The sequence below is a fragment of the Callorhinus ursinus genome, unplaced genomic scaffold, assembly GCF_003265705.2.
Source record: "Callorhinus ursinus isolate GAN/ISIS: 27379988/994484 unplaced genomic scaffold, GSC_fseal_2.0 scaffold8, whole genome shotgun sequence".
Taxonomy (NCBI): domain Eukaryota; kingdom Metazoa; phylum Chordata; class Mammalia; order Carnivora; family Otariidae; genus Callorhinus; species Callorhinus ursinus.
The window spans coordinates 33,817,990-33,838,909 of record NW_027397070.1 but is presented as its reverse complement, the minus strand read 5'-3'; the positions used below and the strand labels follow the sequence as shown (position 1 = coordinate 33,838,909).

The 20,920-nt window shown below is 38.4% G+C and overlaps 1 protein-coding gene and 1 long non-coding RNA gene across 5 annotated transcripts in view; one reads left to right on the top strand and one right to left on the bottom strand.

Moving 5' to 3' along the window:
* LRRC9 (leucine rich repeat containing 9) overlaps positions 1-9,452 on the bottom strand; it is a 107,411-nt gene extending 97,959 nt beyond the window's left edge. For all 4 annotated transcript variants that reach the window (XM_025869935.2, XM_073895293.1, XM_073895295.1 and 1 more), the window contains exons 1-3: positions 9,318-9,452; positions 925-1,005; positions 449-667 (exon numbers count right to left, since the gene is read on the bottom strand). In XM_025869935.2, coding sequence (XP_025725720.1) covers positions 449-667; positions 925-972 — 267 coding nt within the window. In that variant the 5' untranslated portion in view covers positions 973-1,005; positions 9,318-9,452. The remainder of the gene's footprint in view (positions 1-448; positions 668-924; positions 1,006-9,317) is intronic.
* A 19-nt stretch (positions 9,453-9,471) lies between these two features.
* Positions 9,472-12,725, top strand: LOC141373250 (uncharacterized). Its single transcript, XR_012379001.1, has 3 exons — positions 9,472-9,586; positions 11,801-11,899; positions 12,635-12,725. It is a non-coding gene; the product is annotated as an uncharacterized lncRNA (long non-coding RNA).
* The last annotated feature ends 8,195 nt before the right edge of the window (positions 12,726-20,920 follow it).

Here is a 20,920-nt window from a genome sequence, read left to right as displayed (position 1 = left end):
ATTTTTAAGTAATCTCTGCACCCAAGGTGGGCTTAAATTCACTACCTCGAGATCAGGAGTTGCATGCTCCCCTGAGCCAGCCAGGCGCCCCTAGATGTTACAATTTTCACACAACCAATAGTGACTAAGTAAACCAATTTAAACCAATTTACTACTAAGCAATACTGGGTATTATTCGATCTGATCTGATTACTAAAAAGTAGAATATGTCTACATTTTGATTCTTTATTTCTATTTTCTCCTTTGGAGAAATCTATTTCCGTATTTTACCCATTTGTTTTGTTTGTTTTGTTTTCCTGGGTAAAGGGTTTTATTTTACTTCATCATGTATGCCCCTCCCCATTCATCTGTTTTGATCCATGACTCATGCATATATTTCACGAACTATTTTTCCAAAGCCAAAGAATTAAGCATAAAATACTTCATATACGGTTATGTTTAGACTTACCTCTATGCAGCATTCGGCAATCCAGAGTTCTTTAAGCCGTAAACAAGTTTCTAGCCCTGAAATTTCTTTTATATCTTGAGCAACAATTGTGAGACTTGTTAAATTAGGAAATAATGATAATCCAACTATACGGGGATAACCTGAGAAAAACATCTCCAGTTTAGAAGTATCTGATCCTTCTTGTCCAATCATCTCATAAGACAAACCATTGCATAAACACTGTTTCAAAAAAAGAAATTGGGTTATTACCTATTTAAAGTAATTTAAAAATTATTTTGCTATTAGAAATTATAAACTGTCAGTTGCACTGATGCCATTTTTAACTCACAAGAAGGAAAGTTATACCATATATATGATTTTTCTCTACTTCCAAAGGTCATGAGGTAGAAGAAACCTAGGTGAGCTCTGGAAGTGTAAAAATGTTCCATTTAATATTCTTGCAAATGTAACTGAAAAGAAATTTGGCTTTGACTCACCAGTTCCTTAATTATTTCTTCTTGGTTTAGGTTTTCACATTCAATCATCTTCCATTAAAAATAAAGGTCATAATAATATATCTATTAAGGAAAATGAAAAGTTGAAATAAATTCTAGAGTCATGTTATTACAGGTTGAAGGGGCCTTAAAGATACTTAGGTAGAATTACCCATATGTGGCCTGAAATTTTCACACAGTATAATACCAACTATCTGTCTAGGCCCCAAGACAGTCCATCAAAGTCTTCTGTTAGAAAATCAGTTTATTATTTTGAATTTAATTCTGTGTCTCCGTAACTCCACTCCATTGTTACTTTACCTCCTGGGTTCAAATAAAATGAGTGTTTTTCTTCCACACCATAAGCCTTTCATACTTGAACATGGTCATCTCTCATCTACAACTTTATCTCACTCCCCAGTTCATCTCTTTTAGTTCTCTCGCTAGAGATAATTCTGTTTCTCTCCTTTGAACAGGCTCCAGTTTATCCTTCCTATTATACTGTTGTGTCCAAAACTGAACATAGCTCTAGCAAAGAAGTGTACTAGCAAAGAAAAGAAACCTCAGGGTTTTGTGACATAGCTGGCATGGGAATAAATATTTAATAAAATGAATTAACCAACATTTTCATTTTAGATGATATGAACTGCTTAATACCTAAGTAGCTATAATAAAAACCCAATTTTTTGGTATTTTTTAATATATTCATTATATTATTCCAGACATATACATAGGAATCTAGGTTTTAATATGACGACATGACAAAGCAAAATGTAGGTATGATGTATATTATGATCCCACTTTTTACAACAATTCCTCTGTAGTTATGTATGGGTGTACATCTGTGTGTATATGTATATATATGTATACGCATGTGTGTATGATTACGTAAGGAGAAAATATGTAAAGATACATTCTAAATGGTTAACATGAGTTACCTTGGATGCAGGTGAAAGCTAGTGTGGTTATGATAGGCATGAGAGGTTGGATAGGGATAGATCTAGGTAAAAATGGCAAAGAAAAAAAACTTTTTAAGAGCATGTTTAGTATTCTATAGTATGACTATATAAACCATTTATTCATTCTACTGTTAGTAGACATTTGGAATGTCTCCAGTTTGGAGCTAAATAGTGCTTCTCTGAACAGTTTTATCATGCAAGACATTAGGTACACATTTAGTCTGAGTTTATACCTAGAAGTGGAATGAGAAAGAAACTATTGTTGTATACAACATGGATGATTCCCACAAACACAAGCTGAGCAAAGAAAGATACACACACAGTGAGGTTTATACTATGTGGCTCTGTTCACATAAAACTTGAAAACAAACCAATCTATGGTATTAGAAGAAGTCAAGATAGTGGTTACCTCTCAGGGTTGAGTGATCAGGAGGAGGTAAAGAGGGGCTCTAGAGTGCTGATGAAGATGTATTTTGTGATCTGTGTGCTGGTTAAAGGAATGCATTCACTTTGGGAAAATAAAATTAGATATCTAAGATTTGTGTGATTTCTATATATATGTTATTCTTAAAATGAAATTTTACTTAAATATTTATTTTAAAAGTATATGCTCACTTTCATTCATTTATGCAAAATTATATACATGTACAGGTGTACACATGAATTAAAATTTTAAGAAAAAAAAGATGATGACTTGTGTCCTTGTATCCACCTACCTTCTCTCCCCAAATCCCACTAGAATGAGTAGGGAAATGTGAAAATAAGAAAGGAATGCGTAGCAGTGCTAGGAAAAGAGCACTGAGTGCCAGAGATGTTGAGAAAGGTATTTTGTTGTTTTATTTAAATTCCAGTATAGTTAACATACAGCAAAAAATTAGTTTCAAGTATAATACAGTGATTCAACAATTCTATATATTATGCAGTGTTCCTACTGACTAAGTTCCTACTAATTAAGTCTTAACTAACTCTTAATCCCCTTCACCTATTCACCCATCCCCCCACCTCCCCTCTGGTAACCATCTATTTGTTCTCTCCAGTTAAAAGTCTGTTTTTTTGGTTTGTCTCTCTTTATTTTTCCTTTGTTCATTTGTTTCTTAAGTTCCACATATGAGTGAAATCAAATGGTATTTGTCTTTCTCTGACTGGTTTATTTAACTTAGCATTATACTCTCTAGATCCATCCATGTTGTTGCAAATGGCAAGATTTGGGGTTTTTTTCCTTTTGGCTGAATAATATTTCATTGTGTGTATATATATATATATATATATATATACCACCTCTTCTTTATCCATGCATCTATCGATGGATACTTGGGATGCTTCCACAGTTTGGCTATTATAAATAATGCTGCAGTAAACATAGGGGTACATATATCCCTTCGAATTAGTGTTTTCATATTCTTTGGGTAAATATCTAGTAGTGCATCTACTGTATCATAGGGTAGTTGCTAAAAATATCATAGCTATTTTTAACTTTTTGAGGAACCTCTATACTGTTTTCCACAGTGGCTGTACCAGTTTGCATTCCCACCAGCACTGCATAAGGGTTCCTTTTCTCCACATCCTTGCCAACATCTGTTGTTAATTTTAGCCATTCTGACAGGTGTGAGGTGATATGTCATTGTAGTTTTGATTTGCATTTCCCTGATGATGAGTGATGTTGAGCATCTTTTCATGTGTCTTTTGGCCATCTGTATGTCTTCTTTGGAGAAATGTCTGTTCAAGTCTTCTACACATATTTCAATTGGATTATATTTTTTTTGGTGTGTTAATATTTTGGATACTAACCCTTTATCAGAAATGTTGCTAGCAAATATCTTCTCCCATTCATAAGTTCTCTTTTAGTTTTGCTGATTGTTTCCTTTGCTGTGCAGAAGCCTTTTATTTTGATGTAGTCCCAATAGTTTATTTTTGCTTTTGTTTCTCTTGCCTCAGGAGACATATCTAGAAAGATGTTGCCACAACCAATGTCAGAGAAATTACTGCCTGTGCTCTCTTCTAGGGTTTTTATAGCTTCAGGTCTCACATTTAGGTCTTCAATTCATTTTGAATTTATTTTTGTGTATGGTATAAGAAAGTGGTCCAGTTTCACTCTTTTGCATGTAGCTGTCCAGTATTCCCAACACCATTTGTTGGAGAGACTTTTTCCCATTGCATATTCTTGCCTCCTTTGTCAAAGCTTAATTATCCATATAATTGTGGGGATATTCCTGGGTTTTTTATTCTGTTCCATTGATTTATGTGTCTATTTTTGTGCCCATACCATACTGTTTTGATTACTACAGCTTTGTGACATAACTTCTTCAAGTCTGAGTTGTGATACCTCCAGTTTTGTTGTTCTTTTTCAAGATTGCTTTGGCTATCTGGGGTCTTTTGTGGTTCCATACAAATTTTAGGATTGTTTGTTCTAGTTCTGTGAAAATTGCTGTTGGTATGTTGACAGGGATTGCATTAAACTTAGTTGTAGATTGCTTTGGGTAGTATAGACATTTGAACAACATTTGTTCTTCTAATCCATAAGCATGGAATATTTTTCCATTTCTTTGTGTTGTCTTTAATTTCTTTCATCAATGTTTCATAGTTTTCAGAGTACAGGTCTTTCACCTCTTTTGTTAAGTTTATTCCTAGGTATTTTATTAGAGAAAGGTCTTTTGAATGGAAATGAAGTAGACAGCATGAGACTGAGAGAAAAGCCCTTCAGTACAAACCAGCCACAAATTCAAGGTACCAGGGAAAGAAGTTTTACAAAACTATCCTAAAAATTCCCCAAACTCGGAGCCACAGTGATTGGGAATAAGGTAGCTGTGAGCCATCCAAGGGAACCAAATCAAAGGACTTTGAGATTTGTATCAGATCTCAGGCTCTGTAAACTGGAGATGCAGTCCAACCTTGCTGAGGTGTGGAGGAGGGGCTTCAGCTAACACCACAAAGAAAAATACAGCCAGAAAATTATCCTGGAAGCTCTAATTCATTCACTCATTCATTAATATGTGTTGATGTATTGATATATCTACCAGTCAGAAAATGACAGGGGTAGAAGGAAAGAAAAGACTTTTGCAATAAGGTAGCATCTGGGCAAGAAGCTGAAGGAAATGAGGGAGAGTGAGCTATGAGGAAATCTGGGGAAAACGCACCCAGGCGGAGGGAAGAGCACATGCAAAAAAAAAAAAAAATAGGATGAAAGGATACTTGGCATGCTTGCAGAATAGCAAGGAAAATGATATGGCTAGAGCACAGCTAGGAAATGGAGACTGGTAGGATGTGACATCAGAGAGGTAGTGCAGAGCCAGATCATGTGCTAGCTTGTGATTTGTAGGCCCTTTTGAGGATTTTAGATTTTATGAGTAAGATGGAAAGCCCTATGAGGATTTTGAGCGGGAGTAACATGAGCCGTCTTAAGTTTTGAAACGGATCACCCTCAAAGAATCTGTTGAAAATAGACTGTAGGGGTCTAAGGTAGAAGCAAGGAGACAAATTAAGGGACAGTTGTAATAATGTAAGTGAGAGAGGATGGTACTTGGAGTAGGGTGGTGGTAGTCGTGATGGTGAGAAGTAGTTAGATGATGGACCTATGTTGAAGGTAATACTGTGCTTTCCTTCTTTGCTTGCCATTAACAACTATCTCTTTACCCCATTCTTGGGTACCCCCAAGATATTACAGCACAGGCTGCAGGAGTGGCCAGGCAGGGAAGCACTTTGCAAGGAACAACTTGAAAGGATTTAGATATTCCATCAGAGGCCCATACATAGATGCAGGCCATAGTCTTGCCTCCCTAGGCTTATTCAGATGCCATACTAAGTAAAGGAAGGCTTTGTACCACTACTTCTCATCAGAAAAGAAGCCCCTACATTCTGGTTTAATGTCTGTGAACATTAAAAGGAAAGCCTGCCTTCCAACTATCGCACAGGGAACGAGGCCTGTCCTTAGTACATCCAAAGTCACCAAATGGGGATCCAAGTTATCTAGTCTATATCCAAGATGTCTGTTCCAAAAGAAATTAACTGTTCCCTTTGTTATTCACTACATTATCCTATATATTTGAGCCTAATTTTGGACTTTCCAATCTGTGTTCTCTCTTAGCTCTGTCTTTTCCTATAATATCATCCTGTTTTAATTACTGTGATTTATATTAATTCCCACCACATATTCTTTTTTTTTAATTTCTTGGCTATTTTTTCACATTTATTTTTCCAAATAAAATTTATGAAAGTTCATATTTAGTGTTTAAAAATTCACTTGGGTTTTTGAAATTCCATTGTAAAGCTTAATTTAGAGAGAACTTCTGTCTTCACAGTATTCAGTCTTCTTGAGAACAAGTTATAGTTCTCCATTTATTCAAAGAGACTACTTTGTCTTAACAGAGAAATATGCATATTTTGGTTTTTTTTTTAAAGATTTTATTTATTTATTTATTTGAAAGAGCGAGAGTGAGAGAGAGAGAGAGAGAGAGCACATGAGAGGGGGGAGGGCCAGAGGGAGAAGCAGATTCCCCGCTGAGCGGCAGGGAGCCCGATGCGGGACTCGATCCCGGGACTCCAGGATCATGACCCAAGCCGAAGGCAGTCGCTCAACCAACTGAGCCACCCAGGCACACCAAAATATGCATATTTTGGATACCAACCTTACTTCCCACTTCATCTTATTTAGGAAAAATCTATCTAATTCAACAGTTAATTAGCAAAACAAAATATAATTTAGCAATCTTCCAATTCTATAATTTGCATAACTACATCTGAATTATGAAGAGCCTGAACCTCCCTGGTTTTTACAAGCCTCCTATGCTTCCTCCAGTCACAAGTGGGCCCAGGGCTTCCAGCTGAAGCTCCTGATTCCATCAAGAGGTGTGTCCTGTTGGCCAACTTGCCCTCATTCTCCTCCACTTTGGGCAAGTTCTTTTCAGGGCCTAACCATCTAAGAGACCACAGATCTTCTTCTCTAGTTCCTTCATGGAACTAGGAGCCACCAGGAGCTTCTGCAGCTTTCACCCTTCAAATCTCAAATCTTGGATTGATTCAATCCCCTCCTTCCCCTCCTCACTCTGGAGTGCTGCTGGATGATTTCACATAACCAGCACAGAGCTGAAGTCACTGCAAATGCATGGCCTCTAACTTCAGCTGGATCTTCAACAGACATTTTATATTTTCCTCTTCGACTTCCTTTCCTAGGGAGAGTAGGGCTAGAGACACAGTTCTGGGATTCATGACATGGGGACTATTCTAAACTTCTACCACTCTTCTCCAGTTCTCCCCGCCACCCCTCCTCCCTCTGCAGATGATCTTGTCCCCATCTTAACAGAGAACAGCGATACCATCAGATATTCATTCCTTAAATTCCCTTCCCTCCTAAAAATGTATTTCTTTCCCTTCCTGACTCCTGTCTTGGTAAAAGTATTCTTTCTCTTGTCTAAAATGTGTGCACTGATCCCATTGTCTCCGGTCTCTTTCAGAGCGCTGTTATGTCAAACGTTCCTCCTCCTTTTACTCCCATTTTTCCTTCTCTAGGGCCTCTCTTCTCTCCATATATGAATGTTAGATCATTCCTGTCTCTTAAAAAAAAGTCCTCCTATCCTGTATTCTATGAATGAATGTTTCAGATACTTTCACAGAAAAACTTCAAGATAGAGGAGTTCATTATAGCAGCACTTCCCTACCTCCACTCAGTTCTTAACTCACTGCAACCTGACTGGGGATACCTCAGGCCACGACTGCTTCTTTTGCCAAAGTCAATAATAATCCAGTTGCCAAAGACACTGGACATGTTTCAGCTCTCAGCTTAGCTGGACCTTGGCATGGCATTTGACAACGTTGATAACTCCATTCTTTTAGTATTCTTCTTTGTCTGCCTCTTTCTCCTTGGCGTCTCTCTACTTGTTATTTCAAATCTACTTTTCTGAGCAATTGTCTCCTTCTTGGTAAAAAATTACTAATCTCTATCTTCCTGTTTTCCATACAACAAATCCAACTTCCCACATGGCAAGCTATATCTGAATGTGTCAAAGGCATCTCAAACTCAGTGTGTTCAATACTGAAGTCATATTTCCCAGCCAGCCTGCTTCTCTGAGTGTATGCCTTCCCTTGGTAAATGGCACATCTTTGTAATCAACCATATCAGAAACCCATGGTTTATTCTTAACCACTCTTTTACTCTTTCTTCCATGTTCACTCACTCATTAAATCCTTCTGCATATACCTCTCAAATGTCTATCATTTCCCCCCTCCTCTCCATTCTGTTTGCCCCTTTTTTGGTTCAGGCCTTCATCACTTCACCTTAATTGGATGCCTTCCTTATAGTCCTAAAACCTCCAATCCCTCTTCTACACTATTGTGACAGCCAGCCTCCTGAAGGGTAGATCCGTTTAAGCTACTTAAGGAAGGTATTCATGGTATCCATGCTCTGACTCCTGCCTACCTGTCAAGCTCATCAACCACAAACTCCCAACACCCCAGAGTCTGGCTACAACTATAGTTCTCCAAATGGGCTGGGGTATTTCTATATTTCATCATATGCTGTCTTCCTTCCCTAAAATGTCTTTTTTCCCTTGACTTTATGGCATACTCCATACATCCTTAAAGATGATTAAATCAAGAGTCTTCTTTGTGAAGATTTTAATTCTCTCCGGTAGTATTATAATCATTCTCTTCCTTGTGACTCCAGTTAAGGCCTGCACATGTTCCATATATAGTACCTGTCCCACTGTATTGTGATGCTTTGCAGGTCTTTCCTCCCTGCCAGGTTACATGTTCATTGAAGGCAAGGACAATGAACCTATCACTGTGCTGGGCACTTGCTTGGTGTTCCATAAAATTTGTTGAATAGTTTGAATTAATTGTCATGCTACAGAGTCCTATATGGTATAATTTGGAATATACATAATATGTAAATACTTGCTGTACATGAGCAGAGTATAATAATAATTAGAGTGTAAAGCACCATGTTTCTGTCTGCCAGGAGGGTAGGGTATTATTCTGAGAAAATCAAATTTATTTTCTACAAACTAGAAGCCCTGTATGATCAAACGGTCTCCTCCCTTGGGTATAAAGAGATCAGAATCCATCTGTTAGTACTGACGGGCTCAACAAACGCCCTTCTGGCACTAGGTGAGCAGTATCCACTTTGGCCAAGGAGCCCTTGGTTTTCTCAGTTCTGTAGCTTAACGTGTGCAGTAAAGGCTGCACAGGTAACTGTGGGCCACCTTCCCTTTCCTCCTCCTCTTAACCTTTGCTCTGGTCACCCTGACGGCCTCCAATAAAGACACGTCACTGTCTCATTATTACTATCATCTCCATTGCGCCATTACGGGGGTCCTTTGACCTCGACGTTGCTTCTCTCCCGTCTTTCTCTCAGGGGCGGGCAGAGAGGCAGGAGAGGAGAACAAAGACTCCTGGGGCCTGCAGACAGGTGATGTAGGCCCGAAGGCCACAAGGTGACACACTCACCTTATCCCAGAAAGATGATGGATTCCAGGGCAATCCGAGACAGACCAGAGTCCACTCCGACCTCTCAATCCCTGTCTTGCAACAGCGGGCACGACACCCTCTCTAATCCGGGGCCTGGTGTGTATACGCTACCAGCTCGGGTTGCCTAGGAAACCGGCCCTCCCCCTCCCGCGACCTTGGAGTGGGGAGGGGGACAACAGAGGCGGGGAAAGCAGCGCCCGAAGTCGTTTCTGGGTCACGTGGTAGCAACCTCCAACCAATCAGCAGAGGTAGGGGTCCACCCGGAAGACCCCGCTGGTGCTGCTGGGAAGTAGTGGGGAGCTCCTCGCTCGCGGGTGTTTTTGTGCCAGCGCGCACCTCTTCACCTGCCTTCGCTGGATCATGGGACCGGACTGGAAGCACCGAGTTGTGGGCATAGTGGCAGGGACCTAGTCGTGTGGCTGCTCCAGTCCCGGCTCTCTCCCACTGAAAGCCTTCGACCGTTGGGGCCTGGAAGCCCGGAGCCACGCTGGACTTGAACCTCAGTCATGGCGCTGTGATGTCATAAGGCGACGGGAGAGCCAAGACAGGGCCGGATCCCCCGGCTTGGGCTCCGATCCCCAAGAATGTAGCAGACCTCCGCCGACGAGCCTAATCGAAGGTCGGCGCTGGCAAACGAACCTCTGGAGAAGAGATGGGCTCTCCTAGGGTCTTCTTACCGTTCTTGGGCCGGCTCTTGAGGGTCGTTTAAGTATTCCAAAATATTCAGGAGGCAAAACATATTTGCAAAATAAAGTAGAACTTAAAGAGGGAAAGAGAGGAACTTTTAAAAGAGTGGGCAGAAGGGGTGAGAAATGAATGAACTTGGGGCGCCTGGGTGGCTCAGTCGTCAAGCGTCTGTCTTCCGCTCAGGTCATGGTCCCAGGGTCCTGGAATCGAGCCCCGCATGGGGCTCCCTGCTCCGCGGGAAGCCTGCTTCTCCCTCTCCCACTCCCCCTGCTTGTGTTCCCTCTCTCGCTGTGTCTCTCTCTGTCAAATACATAAATAAAATCTTTAAAAAAAAAAAAGAAATGAATGAACTTAGTAAAAGGCACATCAAAATAACTGTAGCTCTCTCTTCGTTTTCCATATCTGCCTGTCCAGTATGGGAGCCACTAGCTACAACCACGCGTGGCTCTTGAACACTGGAACTGTGTGGCTGGTCCGAATTGAGGTGTACCATAAAATACGGATTGTATTTTGAAGGCTTCATATGAAAAAAAAATAAACTTTTTGTATTGATTATATGCTGAAATAATATTTTGATATATCGAATTAAATAAAAATGTTATTAAAATTTTACTTTTTAAAAGTAGTGATTAGAAATTTTTAAATTACGTATGTGACTTCTATTATGTTTCTGTTGGACAGCGCTTCTGAAATGTTTGTGGTTCAGTTGGTTTGTGTAGTAATATGACGTTCAGTTCATGCCAAATAGTACCTGTAGTGCCCTTTTCCGTCACCAGATGGCTGCCTCATTCAATAGACTATAGTTTTTAAACTACTTTCTCAAGAGAAATAGAAGTGTAGATTTTAAAAATATTTCTTGCCAGAGGCGCCTGGGTGGCTCAGTGGGTAGAGCATCCTACTCTTGATCTCAGGGTATAAGTTCAAGCCCCACATTTGGTGGGGAGCCTACTTTAAAAAAATTCTTTACATTTATCTAATAACAATTCAACATTTGTCGTGATTCAATTATTTTTTTCTATAATGTTGACTGTAATTGCATAAACATATTTTTAAAAGTAAATTAATTTTCCCTCTACGTTTTTTTATTTCACAGGAATTTGTTTCCATCTGTCATTAATGAGTTAAGAATAAATTAATTAAAATATTTGTGGCTTAGGGGTTTAAAACAAATACCAGAGAAATCTGATTCCTATTTGTATTTTTAATGTATTTGAAAACCTAGTTGAACAAGATGACCTGTCTAAGCAAATATTCATCTTGGGGTATAAAGACTAGATAAAAATAGTTTAGAAATCTCAAGTTTTAGATTAAGAATTTGGGTCAGGAAACAATGAGGAGAATTTTATACATCAAGCTTCTTGTTTGGGGGGATGCAGCTCTTTGGATAAAGTATAGAGATTATTAAAGTATATTGTTAGAAATCTGTTATGACTCTTCTAACCAGTAAAAGACTAGGAGAGAGCTTATACACAGTTTTCTTTATATTATATAAACAAGTAATGTTAAGACTCATTTCTAGGTTTTGTATTCTTCGTATGGCTTTTAACTGTAATTACCTTTTGTTCCAAATACCATCTAGAATATGCTAACAGCAGGCAATTCTTCCTTTGAGAATTACTCAGGACAAAGGCTTTAGTTTGGCAAATCACCAGTGGTTATTAGCCGACAGCTACACAAGAACTCTGACTCAGTTGCTGACTGGCCATATTCTGGAGTTTTGCAATAAATATAGAGGTGCATATATCTTTTTGAATTAGTGTTTTTGTTTTCTTCAGCTAAATACCTGGAAGTGGAATTACTGGGGAAATGCAAATCAAAACCACAATGAGCTATCACCTCACACCAGTCAGGAAAAAAGACAAGAAACAACAAATGTGAGTAAGGATATGGAGAAAGGGGAACTCTTATGCATAGTTGGTGGGAATGTAAATTGGTACAGCTACTGTGAAAACAGTATGGAGGTTCCTCAAAAAATTAAATATAGAAATATCATATGATTCAACAGTCTTACACAATTCACATATGCAAACAATGAATCATGGAACACTACATCAAAAACTAATGCTGTAATGTATGGTGATTAACATAACATAATAAAATAATTTAAAAAAAAAAGAAATGTCATATGACCCAGTAATTCCACTACTGGGTATTTACCCAAGGGAAACAAAAATGTTAATTCAAAAAGATATATGCACCCCTGTTTATTGCAGCATTATTTACAACAGTCAAGATACGGAAGCACCCCAAGTGTCTGTTGATAGATTAATGGGTTAGGAAGATGTCCTTACAATTTATACATCACTACGTATAGTTGAGTATTACCTTACATACAAACCAGTGCTGCTTTGACTCTGTAGAGATTTATCCACATTTTTTTCATCTCTAGTATTTTACAATAAAATACTGGAGAAGTTAACAGATCAAATGTGAGACACCCCTTCCCCACCCCACATCATTGGCTTACATTCCTTGATTTGATGAAGCTAATCTACTACAGGATTAAATATACTGGGGATTTGCTCCTGTTTTCATCTGTCTGCCCCCAGACTAGTGGGAGGCAGCAATTTTGCCTAAGTGAATCTTCACTGAACCAAACTTTCCCTCAGGTGGACTGTTGCAAGATCGAGTTGGAAGAGGAAATGTTAGTGAGCTCTTTTCTCTACAGATATACAGCCATTTTCCCAATGCCATTTCCAGTATTAAAGTTGATATTTTAAGCTTCATTTATATGTCTCATGACTATTTCCCAGTTGATTCGAAGCTTGGAAGGGAAAAAGGGGGTATTTATTTGCCTTCTAAAGCCTGATTTCTATAGTTTGGGTTAAATGTATTTTTGTATGATCCAAATGTTTGAAATTTAAAGTGCAGGGGCACCTGGGTGGCTCAGTTGTTAAGCGTCTGTCTTCGGCTTGGGTCATGATCCCAGGGTCCAGGGATCGAGCCCCGCATCAGGCTCCCTGCTCCACGGGGAGCCTGCTTCTCCCTTTCCCACTCCCACTGCTTGTGTTCTCTCTCTCACTGTCTCTCTCTCTCTCTCTGTCAAAATATAAATTAAAAAAAAAAGAAATTTAAAATGCATATTGACACTGAAAAAGAATATTCTGTAAGTCAGAATAAAGAACTCTTTTTCCATTTTAGGAAAGTGAAAGTGTGCTCTGCTGTTACTATAGATCTACCTCCTAGCTGCATGTACACAAAGATGATAGTATCTGTAGAATTTAGAGCCAATCTACACAGAAACACTTTATTTGCTTTATAAACCATGGCAAATGTGCACACGTGTGTACTTTTTTTTTAAAGAGAATCTTTTTTTTAAAATTTTTTTAAAGATTTTATTTATTTATTCATGAGAGACAGAGAGAGAGAGAAAGAGAGAGGGAGGCAGAGGGAGAAGCAAGCTCCCCAAGGGGCGGGGAGCCCGATGCGGGACTTGATCCCAGGACTCCGGGATCATGACCTGAGCTGAAGGCAGACGCTTAGCCATCTGAGCCACCCAGAAGCCCCTCACATGTGTGTACTTGACAAGAGGTCTTGGGAAAGAGGTGCAGCGTTGTTAGCAAATACAGCGAACTCAAAGACAATTACTGTTTGTGGCCAGCACCATCTTGCTAGCTCTGCCAGAAGGACCATTGTGTGAGCCAACCTCCAAATCCAACACCTCAGTAGAAGCAGAATTTTAATTGTGCAAACACAAGGTGAATGACACCAAGCAGAACGCTAGACTGTAATTAGTAACTTCAAATGACCCTCTTAAATCATATCCAGGATATCAAAAATAAGAAAGGCATTCGTGTCCTTGAAGACATTATAACATACAATAAAAGCTGATACATATATAATGTGAATGTCTTATATGTATTTTCATTTGTATGTATGTATTTATAGATACATAGAAGAATTTTACTTATGATAACAGGTTTTGTATCAGAGTTATCAGAGTTTTTAAATAATTGTGCTTAGGAGACTTTAAGCATTTAATTCACCTTTTGTCTTAATACGGAATCACATTTAAAATCATCCCAGATATTCTTTCTTTGAAAGATATATTAGCAGTCTTCCATTTTTATCTTAAAACCCCCTATTGGCAGGACATGTACCCCATGCCTGACCTCAATCTGGAATGCTATAGACTCTGTCATCTTTGTCTTTTCGATCTTCAGTAAAGATTCCTACTTATCCCCATATTTAAAAGTCCATGTTCTAATCAGGTCTGATCAATAAAAATAAAATGTAGACCATATATGTCATTTTAAATGTTCTGTTAGCCATATTAAAGTAAAAAGAAACAGGTGAAATTAATTTTTATAATATTTTTAAAATCACATTATCATCAGAAAAGTCTTTTTTTTAATTGAATATAATTGACATAAAACATTATATTAGTTTTAGGCGTACAAATTTGATATTTGTATATATTGCAAAATGATCACCATAATATATCTAGTTAATATCCATCGTCATATGTAACTATAGAATTTTTTTCTCGTGGGAAGAGCTTTTAAGATTTACTTTCCTAGCCATTTTCAAATATGCACTACATTATTATTAACTATAGTTATGATGCTATATATTGCATCCTCATGACTTCTTTATTTTATAACTGAAAATTTGTACCTTTGATTCCCTTTACCTATTTTGCCCAACCCCCACCTCTCGCAACCTCCAGTTTTCTATATTCATGAGCTTGGTTGTTTTTTGTTTTGTTTTGGTTTGGTTTTATATTCTGCATATAAATGAGATCATACAACATTTTTATTCCTCTGTCTGACTTATTTCACTTAGCATAATGCCCTCCAAGTCCACCCATATGGTCACAAATGGCAAGATTTCATTCTTTTTATGGCTGAATATATATATACCACAATGTCTTGATCCACTCATCTGTCAATGGGCACTTAAGAGTGTTTCCATATCTTGGCTACTATAAATAATGCTTCACATTAGTGTTTTCATTTTCTTTGAATAAATACCCAGAAGTGGAATTGGTGGATATATGGTAGTTTTATTTTTAATTTTTTTTTTTTGATGAACCTCCATGCTGTTTTCCACAGTGGCTGCACCAATTTACATTTCAACCAACAGTGCACAAGTTTGCTTTTTCTCCACATCCTTGTCAACACCTGTTATTTCTCATCTTTTTGATAAGTCTTTCTGACAGGTGTGAGGTGATACATCTTGTGGTTTTGATTTGCATTTTCGTGATGATTAGTGATGTTGAGTATCTTTTCATGGGCCTGTTGGCCATCAGTATGTCCTCTTTGGAAAAACATCTATTCAAATCCTCTGCCACTTTTTTAATTGGATTGTTTGGGTTTTTTTTCTGTATTAGTTGTATGAGTCCCTTGTATATTTTGTATGTCAGCCCGTTATTAGATATATGGTTTGCAAATATTTTCTTCCATCCAGTAACTTGACTTATTTTGTTGATGGCTTCCTTTCCTGTGCAGGTGAAATCAATTTTAATATTTTCAACCCAACATACCAAAATATTTTCATTTCAATAGGTACTCAATATAAAAAGTCATTAATGAGCTATTTTCCATTCTTTCTTTCATAGGAAGTTTTCAAAATTCGGGGTGTACTTTAACCTTACAGCACATCTGAATTCAGACCAGCCATATTTTAAGTGCTAATAGATACCCATATTCAATTGTATAGTTCCAAATGGTTGATTTTCATTTTTTCCATTTAGAATTTAGATGAATATTACACTTAGGTTTGGCTGCACTGAAAGAAAACACAAAATAATCATAGCTTTATAAAGATAGAAATTTATTTCTCTCTTATAAAGAGTTAGGAGATAGTGGTCTGGGGTTAGTAAGGTGTCAGGATCCAGCTTCCTACCTTGTTTCTCTGCTGTGTGCGCCCTTTATTAGCAGGGTTGCCTCATGGTCTAAGATGCTTGCTCCTTCTCCAGTCATCACATCCACCTGCCAGCCAGCAGATAGGAGGAAGGAGAAGGAGGAAGTTTTATATAATAATTGTATACCATCAGCCAGAACTTAGTGACAGGTCCACAGAGAGCTGCAAGAGAGGCAGAATATTTAATGTTAATATAAGGTAGCCTTATGTCCAGCTCAAAATTGGAGGTTTTGCTACCACAGAAGAAAAAGAACTGGATAAGGAGGGAAAACCAATAATCTTTATTTCAAAAGGGTCTTTGAAAACTCAATAGGATTTCAAAACGATTGTCTTAAATATACCGGTCATTGGAAGTAAAACGGGCCTCTTTAGGGCTATACCTTCTTTAGTAGAATTAACCCCCAGATTTCTTAGTTTACTGGCAAACCTACTGATACTCAACATTCTATAAGGTAGAGATTCTGACAGGATGTGCGACCTTAGCACTTTAGCAGCACAGAGAACTATGCTTGGGTGACAAACATTCAGAGAAGTTTCTGCCATAGTAGAAATGTGCCCTCAGTCTTGGCTTTTAGCTAGATCATCTGACATGACCCAGTCTTGTATTCCTACATGCAAGAAGATGTAGTTATTAATTGCCTAGTTATTAAATTTGGGTTGTCATGTGTATAAGGTATGTATTAAATCAAGAATTTCTCTGAATGTGGAGCTATTCTGGAAAGAAAATGGGCTAAATGGAGGATAGCTCCACTTTCCCCCTTTTGGCAGGTGGCTTTGTTACCATTTAACCATTTTGTTAGGGATCTTTTTTTTTCCTGCCTAAATATCTATAAATAACCAGAAGGCAAGGGCCTATATATTACTGCTTTTGTGTTTCCCACACACAACTTTAGTGTTTAAATAAACAGATATTTGATATTTCTAATTAAATGCACTGCTCCTTTAAAACTATGGAATCTAGGGTAAATACCCAAGGATCACGGTTACAGATAGTACAAAACACTCAGAGCCGTACTCTTCTGCTTTTATTCAAAGACAGTTTGCCTACCCTCTCAAGATGTATCTTTAAAGTTGAAATCAAAATTCTCTCATTCTTTCTCCCTCAATCAATATTCTTGGCTTCTGATCCCACACAAAGCATCACTGTTCCAGAAAATTATTTAAATTGTGTGGAGACTTGAAGTCTGGTGATATGTAAATGAGTTTCCAGCACAAGTTTTATTACAGTGACTTCAGTAATCTAAACAGATACAGCAAATTCTTAAAATGAATTTATTTTTAATTTTTATTTAATTTAGTAAGTGAATACACTAATAGACAGCTTGGGTTTGTTTGAGAAAGGGAAAGAGAGAGGAACCAATGAAGGAAAGTAAAATGTCGTCCAGTCAAATAAATGGGAGAGATTCACTATGTGCTTTTGAGCCTCACTGCTATTTTCTCTACTAGACTCTCAGGGAATGGAATCCCTCTCTCAGTCTCTGTCTTCAGGTCTCAGAAGTGCACTTCCGCATAGTGGTTTGTGGGCAAGTGTGCCTTGTGAAATGATGGAGTACTTTTCCTCATTACAGTGACCCCAGGAAATATTGGCTGAAATACTGTCAATATCTTTTTACTAACCAAAGTTGGTTGAGTTAAAAAGATACTTGAGTGGCACACCTGGGTGGCTCAGTCAGTTAAGCGTCTGCTTTCAGCTCAGTTCATGATCCCAGGGTCCTGGGATGGAGTCCCACATTGGGCTCCCTGCTTAGCAGGGAGTCTGCTTCTCCCTCTGCCTCTGCCTGCCACTTCCCCTGCTTGTGCTCTCTTTCTCTGTCAAATAAATAAAATCTTAAAAAAAAAGATACTCAAGTAACTATGATGATTTTAAAGAAAGTGCTTGCCCTTCCCACACCATTAAAATTCTTTTTAATACGTTTAATCATGGTTGTGATTCTCATTTAGAATGATTTCAGCAGCCTCTCAACTGGGTTCAAAGACGGAAAAGAAACTAGGAAAGGTAGATCGGAGAATGGAGACGAGAGAACAAATGAGATGCTTGCAGATGAGATTTTTGTGTTTTTCGATTATAGATGTTTCTCCTTCCCTTGGATGCACTTTATGTCTTGAATTCTTCACTTACCATCTTTACTTCTTCTTATTCAATTGAAGTGATTATTTAATTCATCTGCAATCATTGTTTTGAATGCCTCAATTCTTTAGATTGCCATTGAGAATTTTCCAACTGGAAATTCCATCGGAAGAAAAGAAAACACTCATTTCTTCAGGGCTTTTCAAAACATTCTTAGTTTTTGTCACTGATTTTCTTCCCTTTGGTTTTATTTCTAAGTTCAATTTAGATGAGTTCCTAAGCATTAGGAGTATTATTTGAGCCATAAATACAGGGCCTCATAAGAGAGCCAGGCTAGACATTGATGAACAGCTGTAATGAGTGACTGACAGGTACTTCAAATTACAAGTTTATTGTGTTGTGGGTTTTTTGGTAATAATAACACACTGTCCTAATTTGCAGAATATCCCTATTTTTCCCAGTTTTCTAGACTATCAAAGCATATTTACTAGAGAGAGCTTTAAATTTAGAACTTCATTACAAAAATCTCTTGATTAGAACACGTTCTCAAGCTTTGGGTCTCCTTTATACTCTTAAAAATTACTGAGGACCCCAAAGAACTTTTGTTGGTATGAGTTACACCCAACTGATATTTATCATATTAGAAATTAAAACTCAGAAATTCGAAACATGTTTATTTATTTTAAAAAGAATAAATGATTACAGTTAACCTAAATAACATGTTTATACAAATAATTGTACTTTCTGAAAGAAAAACTGTAGTGAGAAACACAGCATTGTTTTACAAGTTCTTTAGTGTCTGACTTAAGAGAATATGTCTGACTTAAGTGTCTGACTTAAGATTCTTACATGTGCTTTTGAAGTGAGTCTGTTGCAAAATCTCAGCTCGTGTAGCTTCATACACATGAGAGAATGAGAGTGAAAGGCAAATTACATCCTAATACTGTTATGAAATCGGTTTTGACCTCACAGACCATGAGAGTCATCCACCACGCGTTGAGAACTACTGGTCTTGAACAACAATTGGTCCAGGAAGAAAAAAGGCTTAATATTCATAATTGAGAGTAAAGGAGTTTAGAATTCTAGGCCTAGAAGCTACTCCATTCGTTATTGGGACATACATTTTAAATCCATTTTAAAATAATTTCCTCACTATTTAGCTTGTAGAGGTCAAGATCAGTTTTAAAATTCTGAAAAATAACGCATATGTGTTTGACATTATTGAGTATATTGACATTATTGACATAAGGATATATATATACACACTGAGCAGAACTTTAAAAAAAGTTGTCATTTGTGATCCTACAATTTTAAGTAGTTACCACCGTCATATTGCCTAACAGAGTCAGCATCGTGCGATAGAAATAGCTCAAGGTTTTGAATTCTAACTTCAGAATTGACTGGCTTTGTGAATGGGCAAGTTACTTCATTCCTCGAAGCCTCAGTGTCCCCGTTTGTGAAATGGGAATGAAAGCGCCTGCATTGCAGTTTAGCATGGATTTTGATGGACAACCATGCTGAATTCCACCTGGAAACAGGTGGGGGCGGTGGTGAACTGCACGAGTAGGAAGGCTTTGGCAGACCTTAGCGGCAGATGGGCTGCAGAGACCCTACTGAAAGCACATCAGGCTGATCCAAGCAAGATGCAGCATTGGCATCAGAGAACGGCGCAGATCAGAGTTACCCTGACGTACAGAGACACGGAAGCCAGTGTGAACCCAAGAACGAAAGCCAAAGAGCAAGCCGCCTCATCACGAGAGAGGAGAGTCAAAACAAGGCCAAAATTAGGAACAATTAAGGACCCAGAGACGTTGCAAAGAATCTTGAGAGAGAAATTTCAGGACCTCCTTTGAGGTGGAGGCCTGGCCCAGTCATACAGGCCCAGCCTGATCCAAAAGACAACCTTTGCCAGTGTGGCCATAGAGAAGGGATAGGAACTTTTACCGTGCTTCTGCCCAGGCACCAGATGGATCCAGCCTGGCTGAAGTAAATATTCCCCCTCCTTCAGCCCCTCTTCCTTCTTAATCTTGTAACAGAAGGGCTTGTTCCTGTGGGGGAATTCATACCACATAGAAAAAGTAAGGTGGCCGGTTTTCCCAGTTTGCCTGGAACCGAGGGGATTTCCCAGGACATAGACTTTCAGTTTTAAAACTGGAAAAATTCCTGGGGTGCCTGGGTGGCTCAGTTGGTTAAGTGTCCGACTCTTGATTTCAGCTCAGGTCATGATCTCAGGGTTGTGAGATCAAGTCCTATGTGGCTCTTAAGCGCTGAGTATGGAGCTTGCTTAAGATTCTCTCTCTCCCTCTCTAAAAAACAAACAAAAAACCTGGAAGAATTCCAGGCAAACTGGGACATGTTGGTCACCCTGTCCCATGGTACAATCAACCCCCACTCTAAAGCAATGCACATATCACAAGTGAGGCTGATGGAAGTCCTCTCCAGGACATTCTTTTCAGAGCTATCAGTAAAGACATTTCTATGGCTCCTGGCTGAACTAAGTTAGTGGGATGGATGTCAGGATCTGCCAGAGGTCATTTCTGTCTGAGAGATAAAGATAAACCCTGATCCCTGATGATCATCTTGATCCAGCTGAGCCTGAAGCAACACTACCCAGGGATCTTTCAGTGACATAAACTTGTAAATTCTTTCTTTTGCATAAGTTTGGATTTGGCTTCTAGTCTGGCTTAATATAGTGGGTACCTTAAACAGAAGGAAGCTTATAAATCATGGCATATACTTAGCTCCTAGAAAACTTTCTCACTTTGTGAGAAATTAGTGCTGACTGAGTTAAAAGCTGTAATAAGGGACTCCTAAACTCTAAATTGCTCTGCCTTGACCAATGTCCTATGATTGACTGTCTTACATTGACTTAATGTGTCTGGTAATATGGCCTTTACTAGATAAGCCTGTTTCTTGAATTCTGCTGGGTATTGTCAGGGATGTCTTCCTGCCATAACTGTCC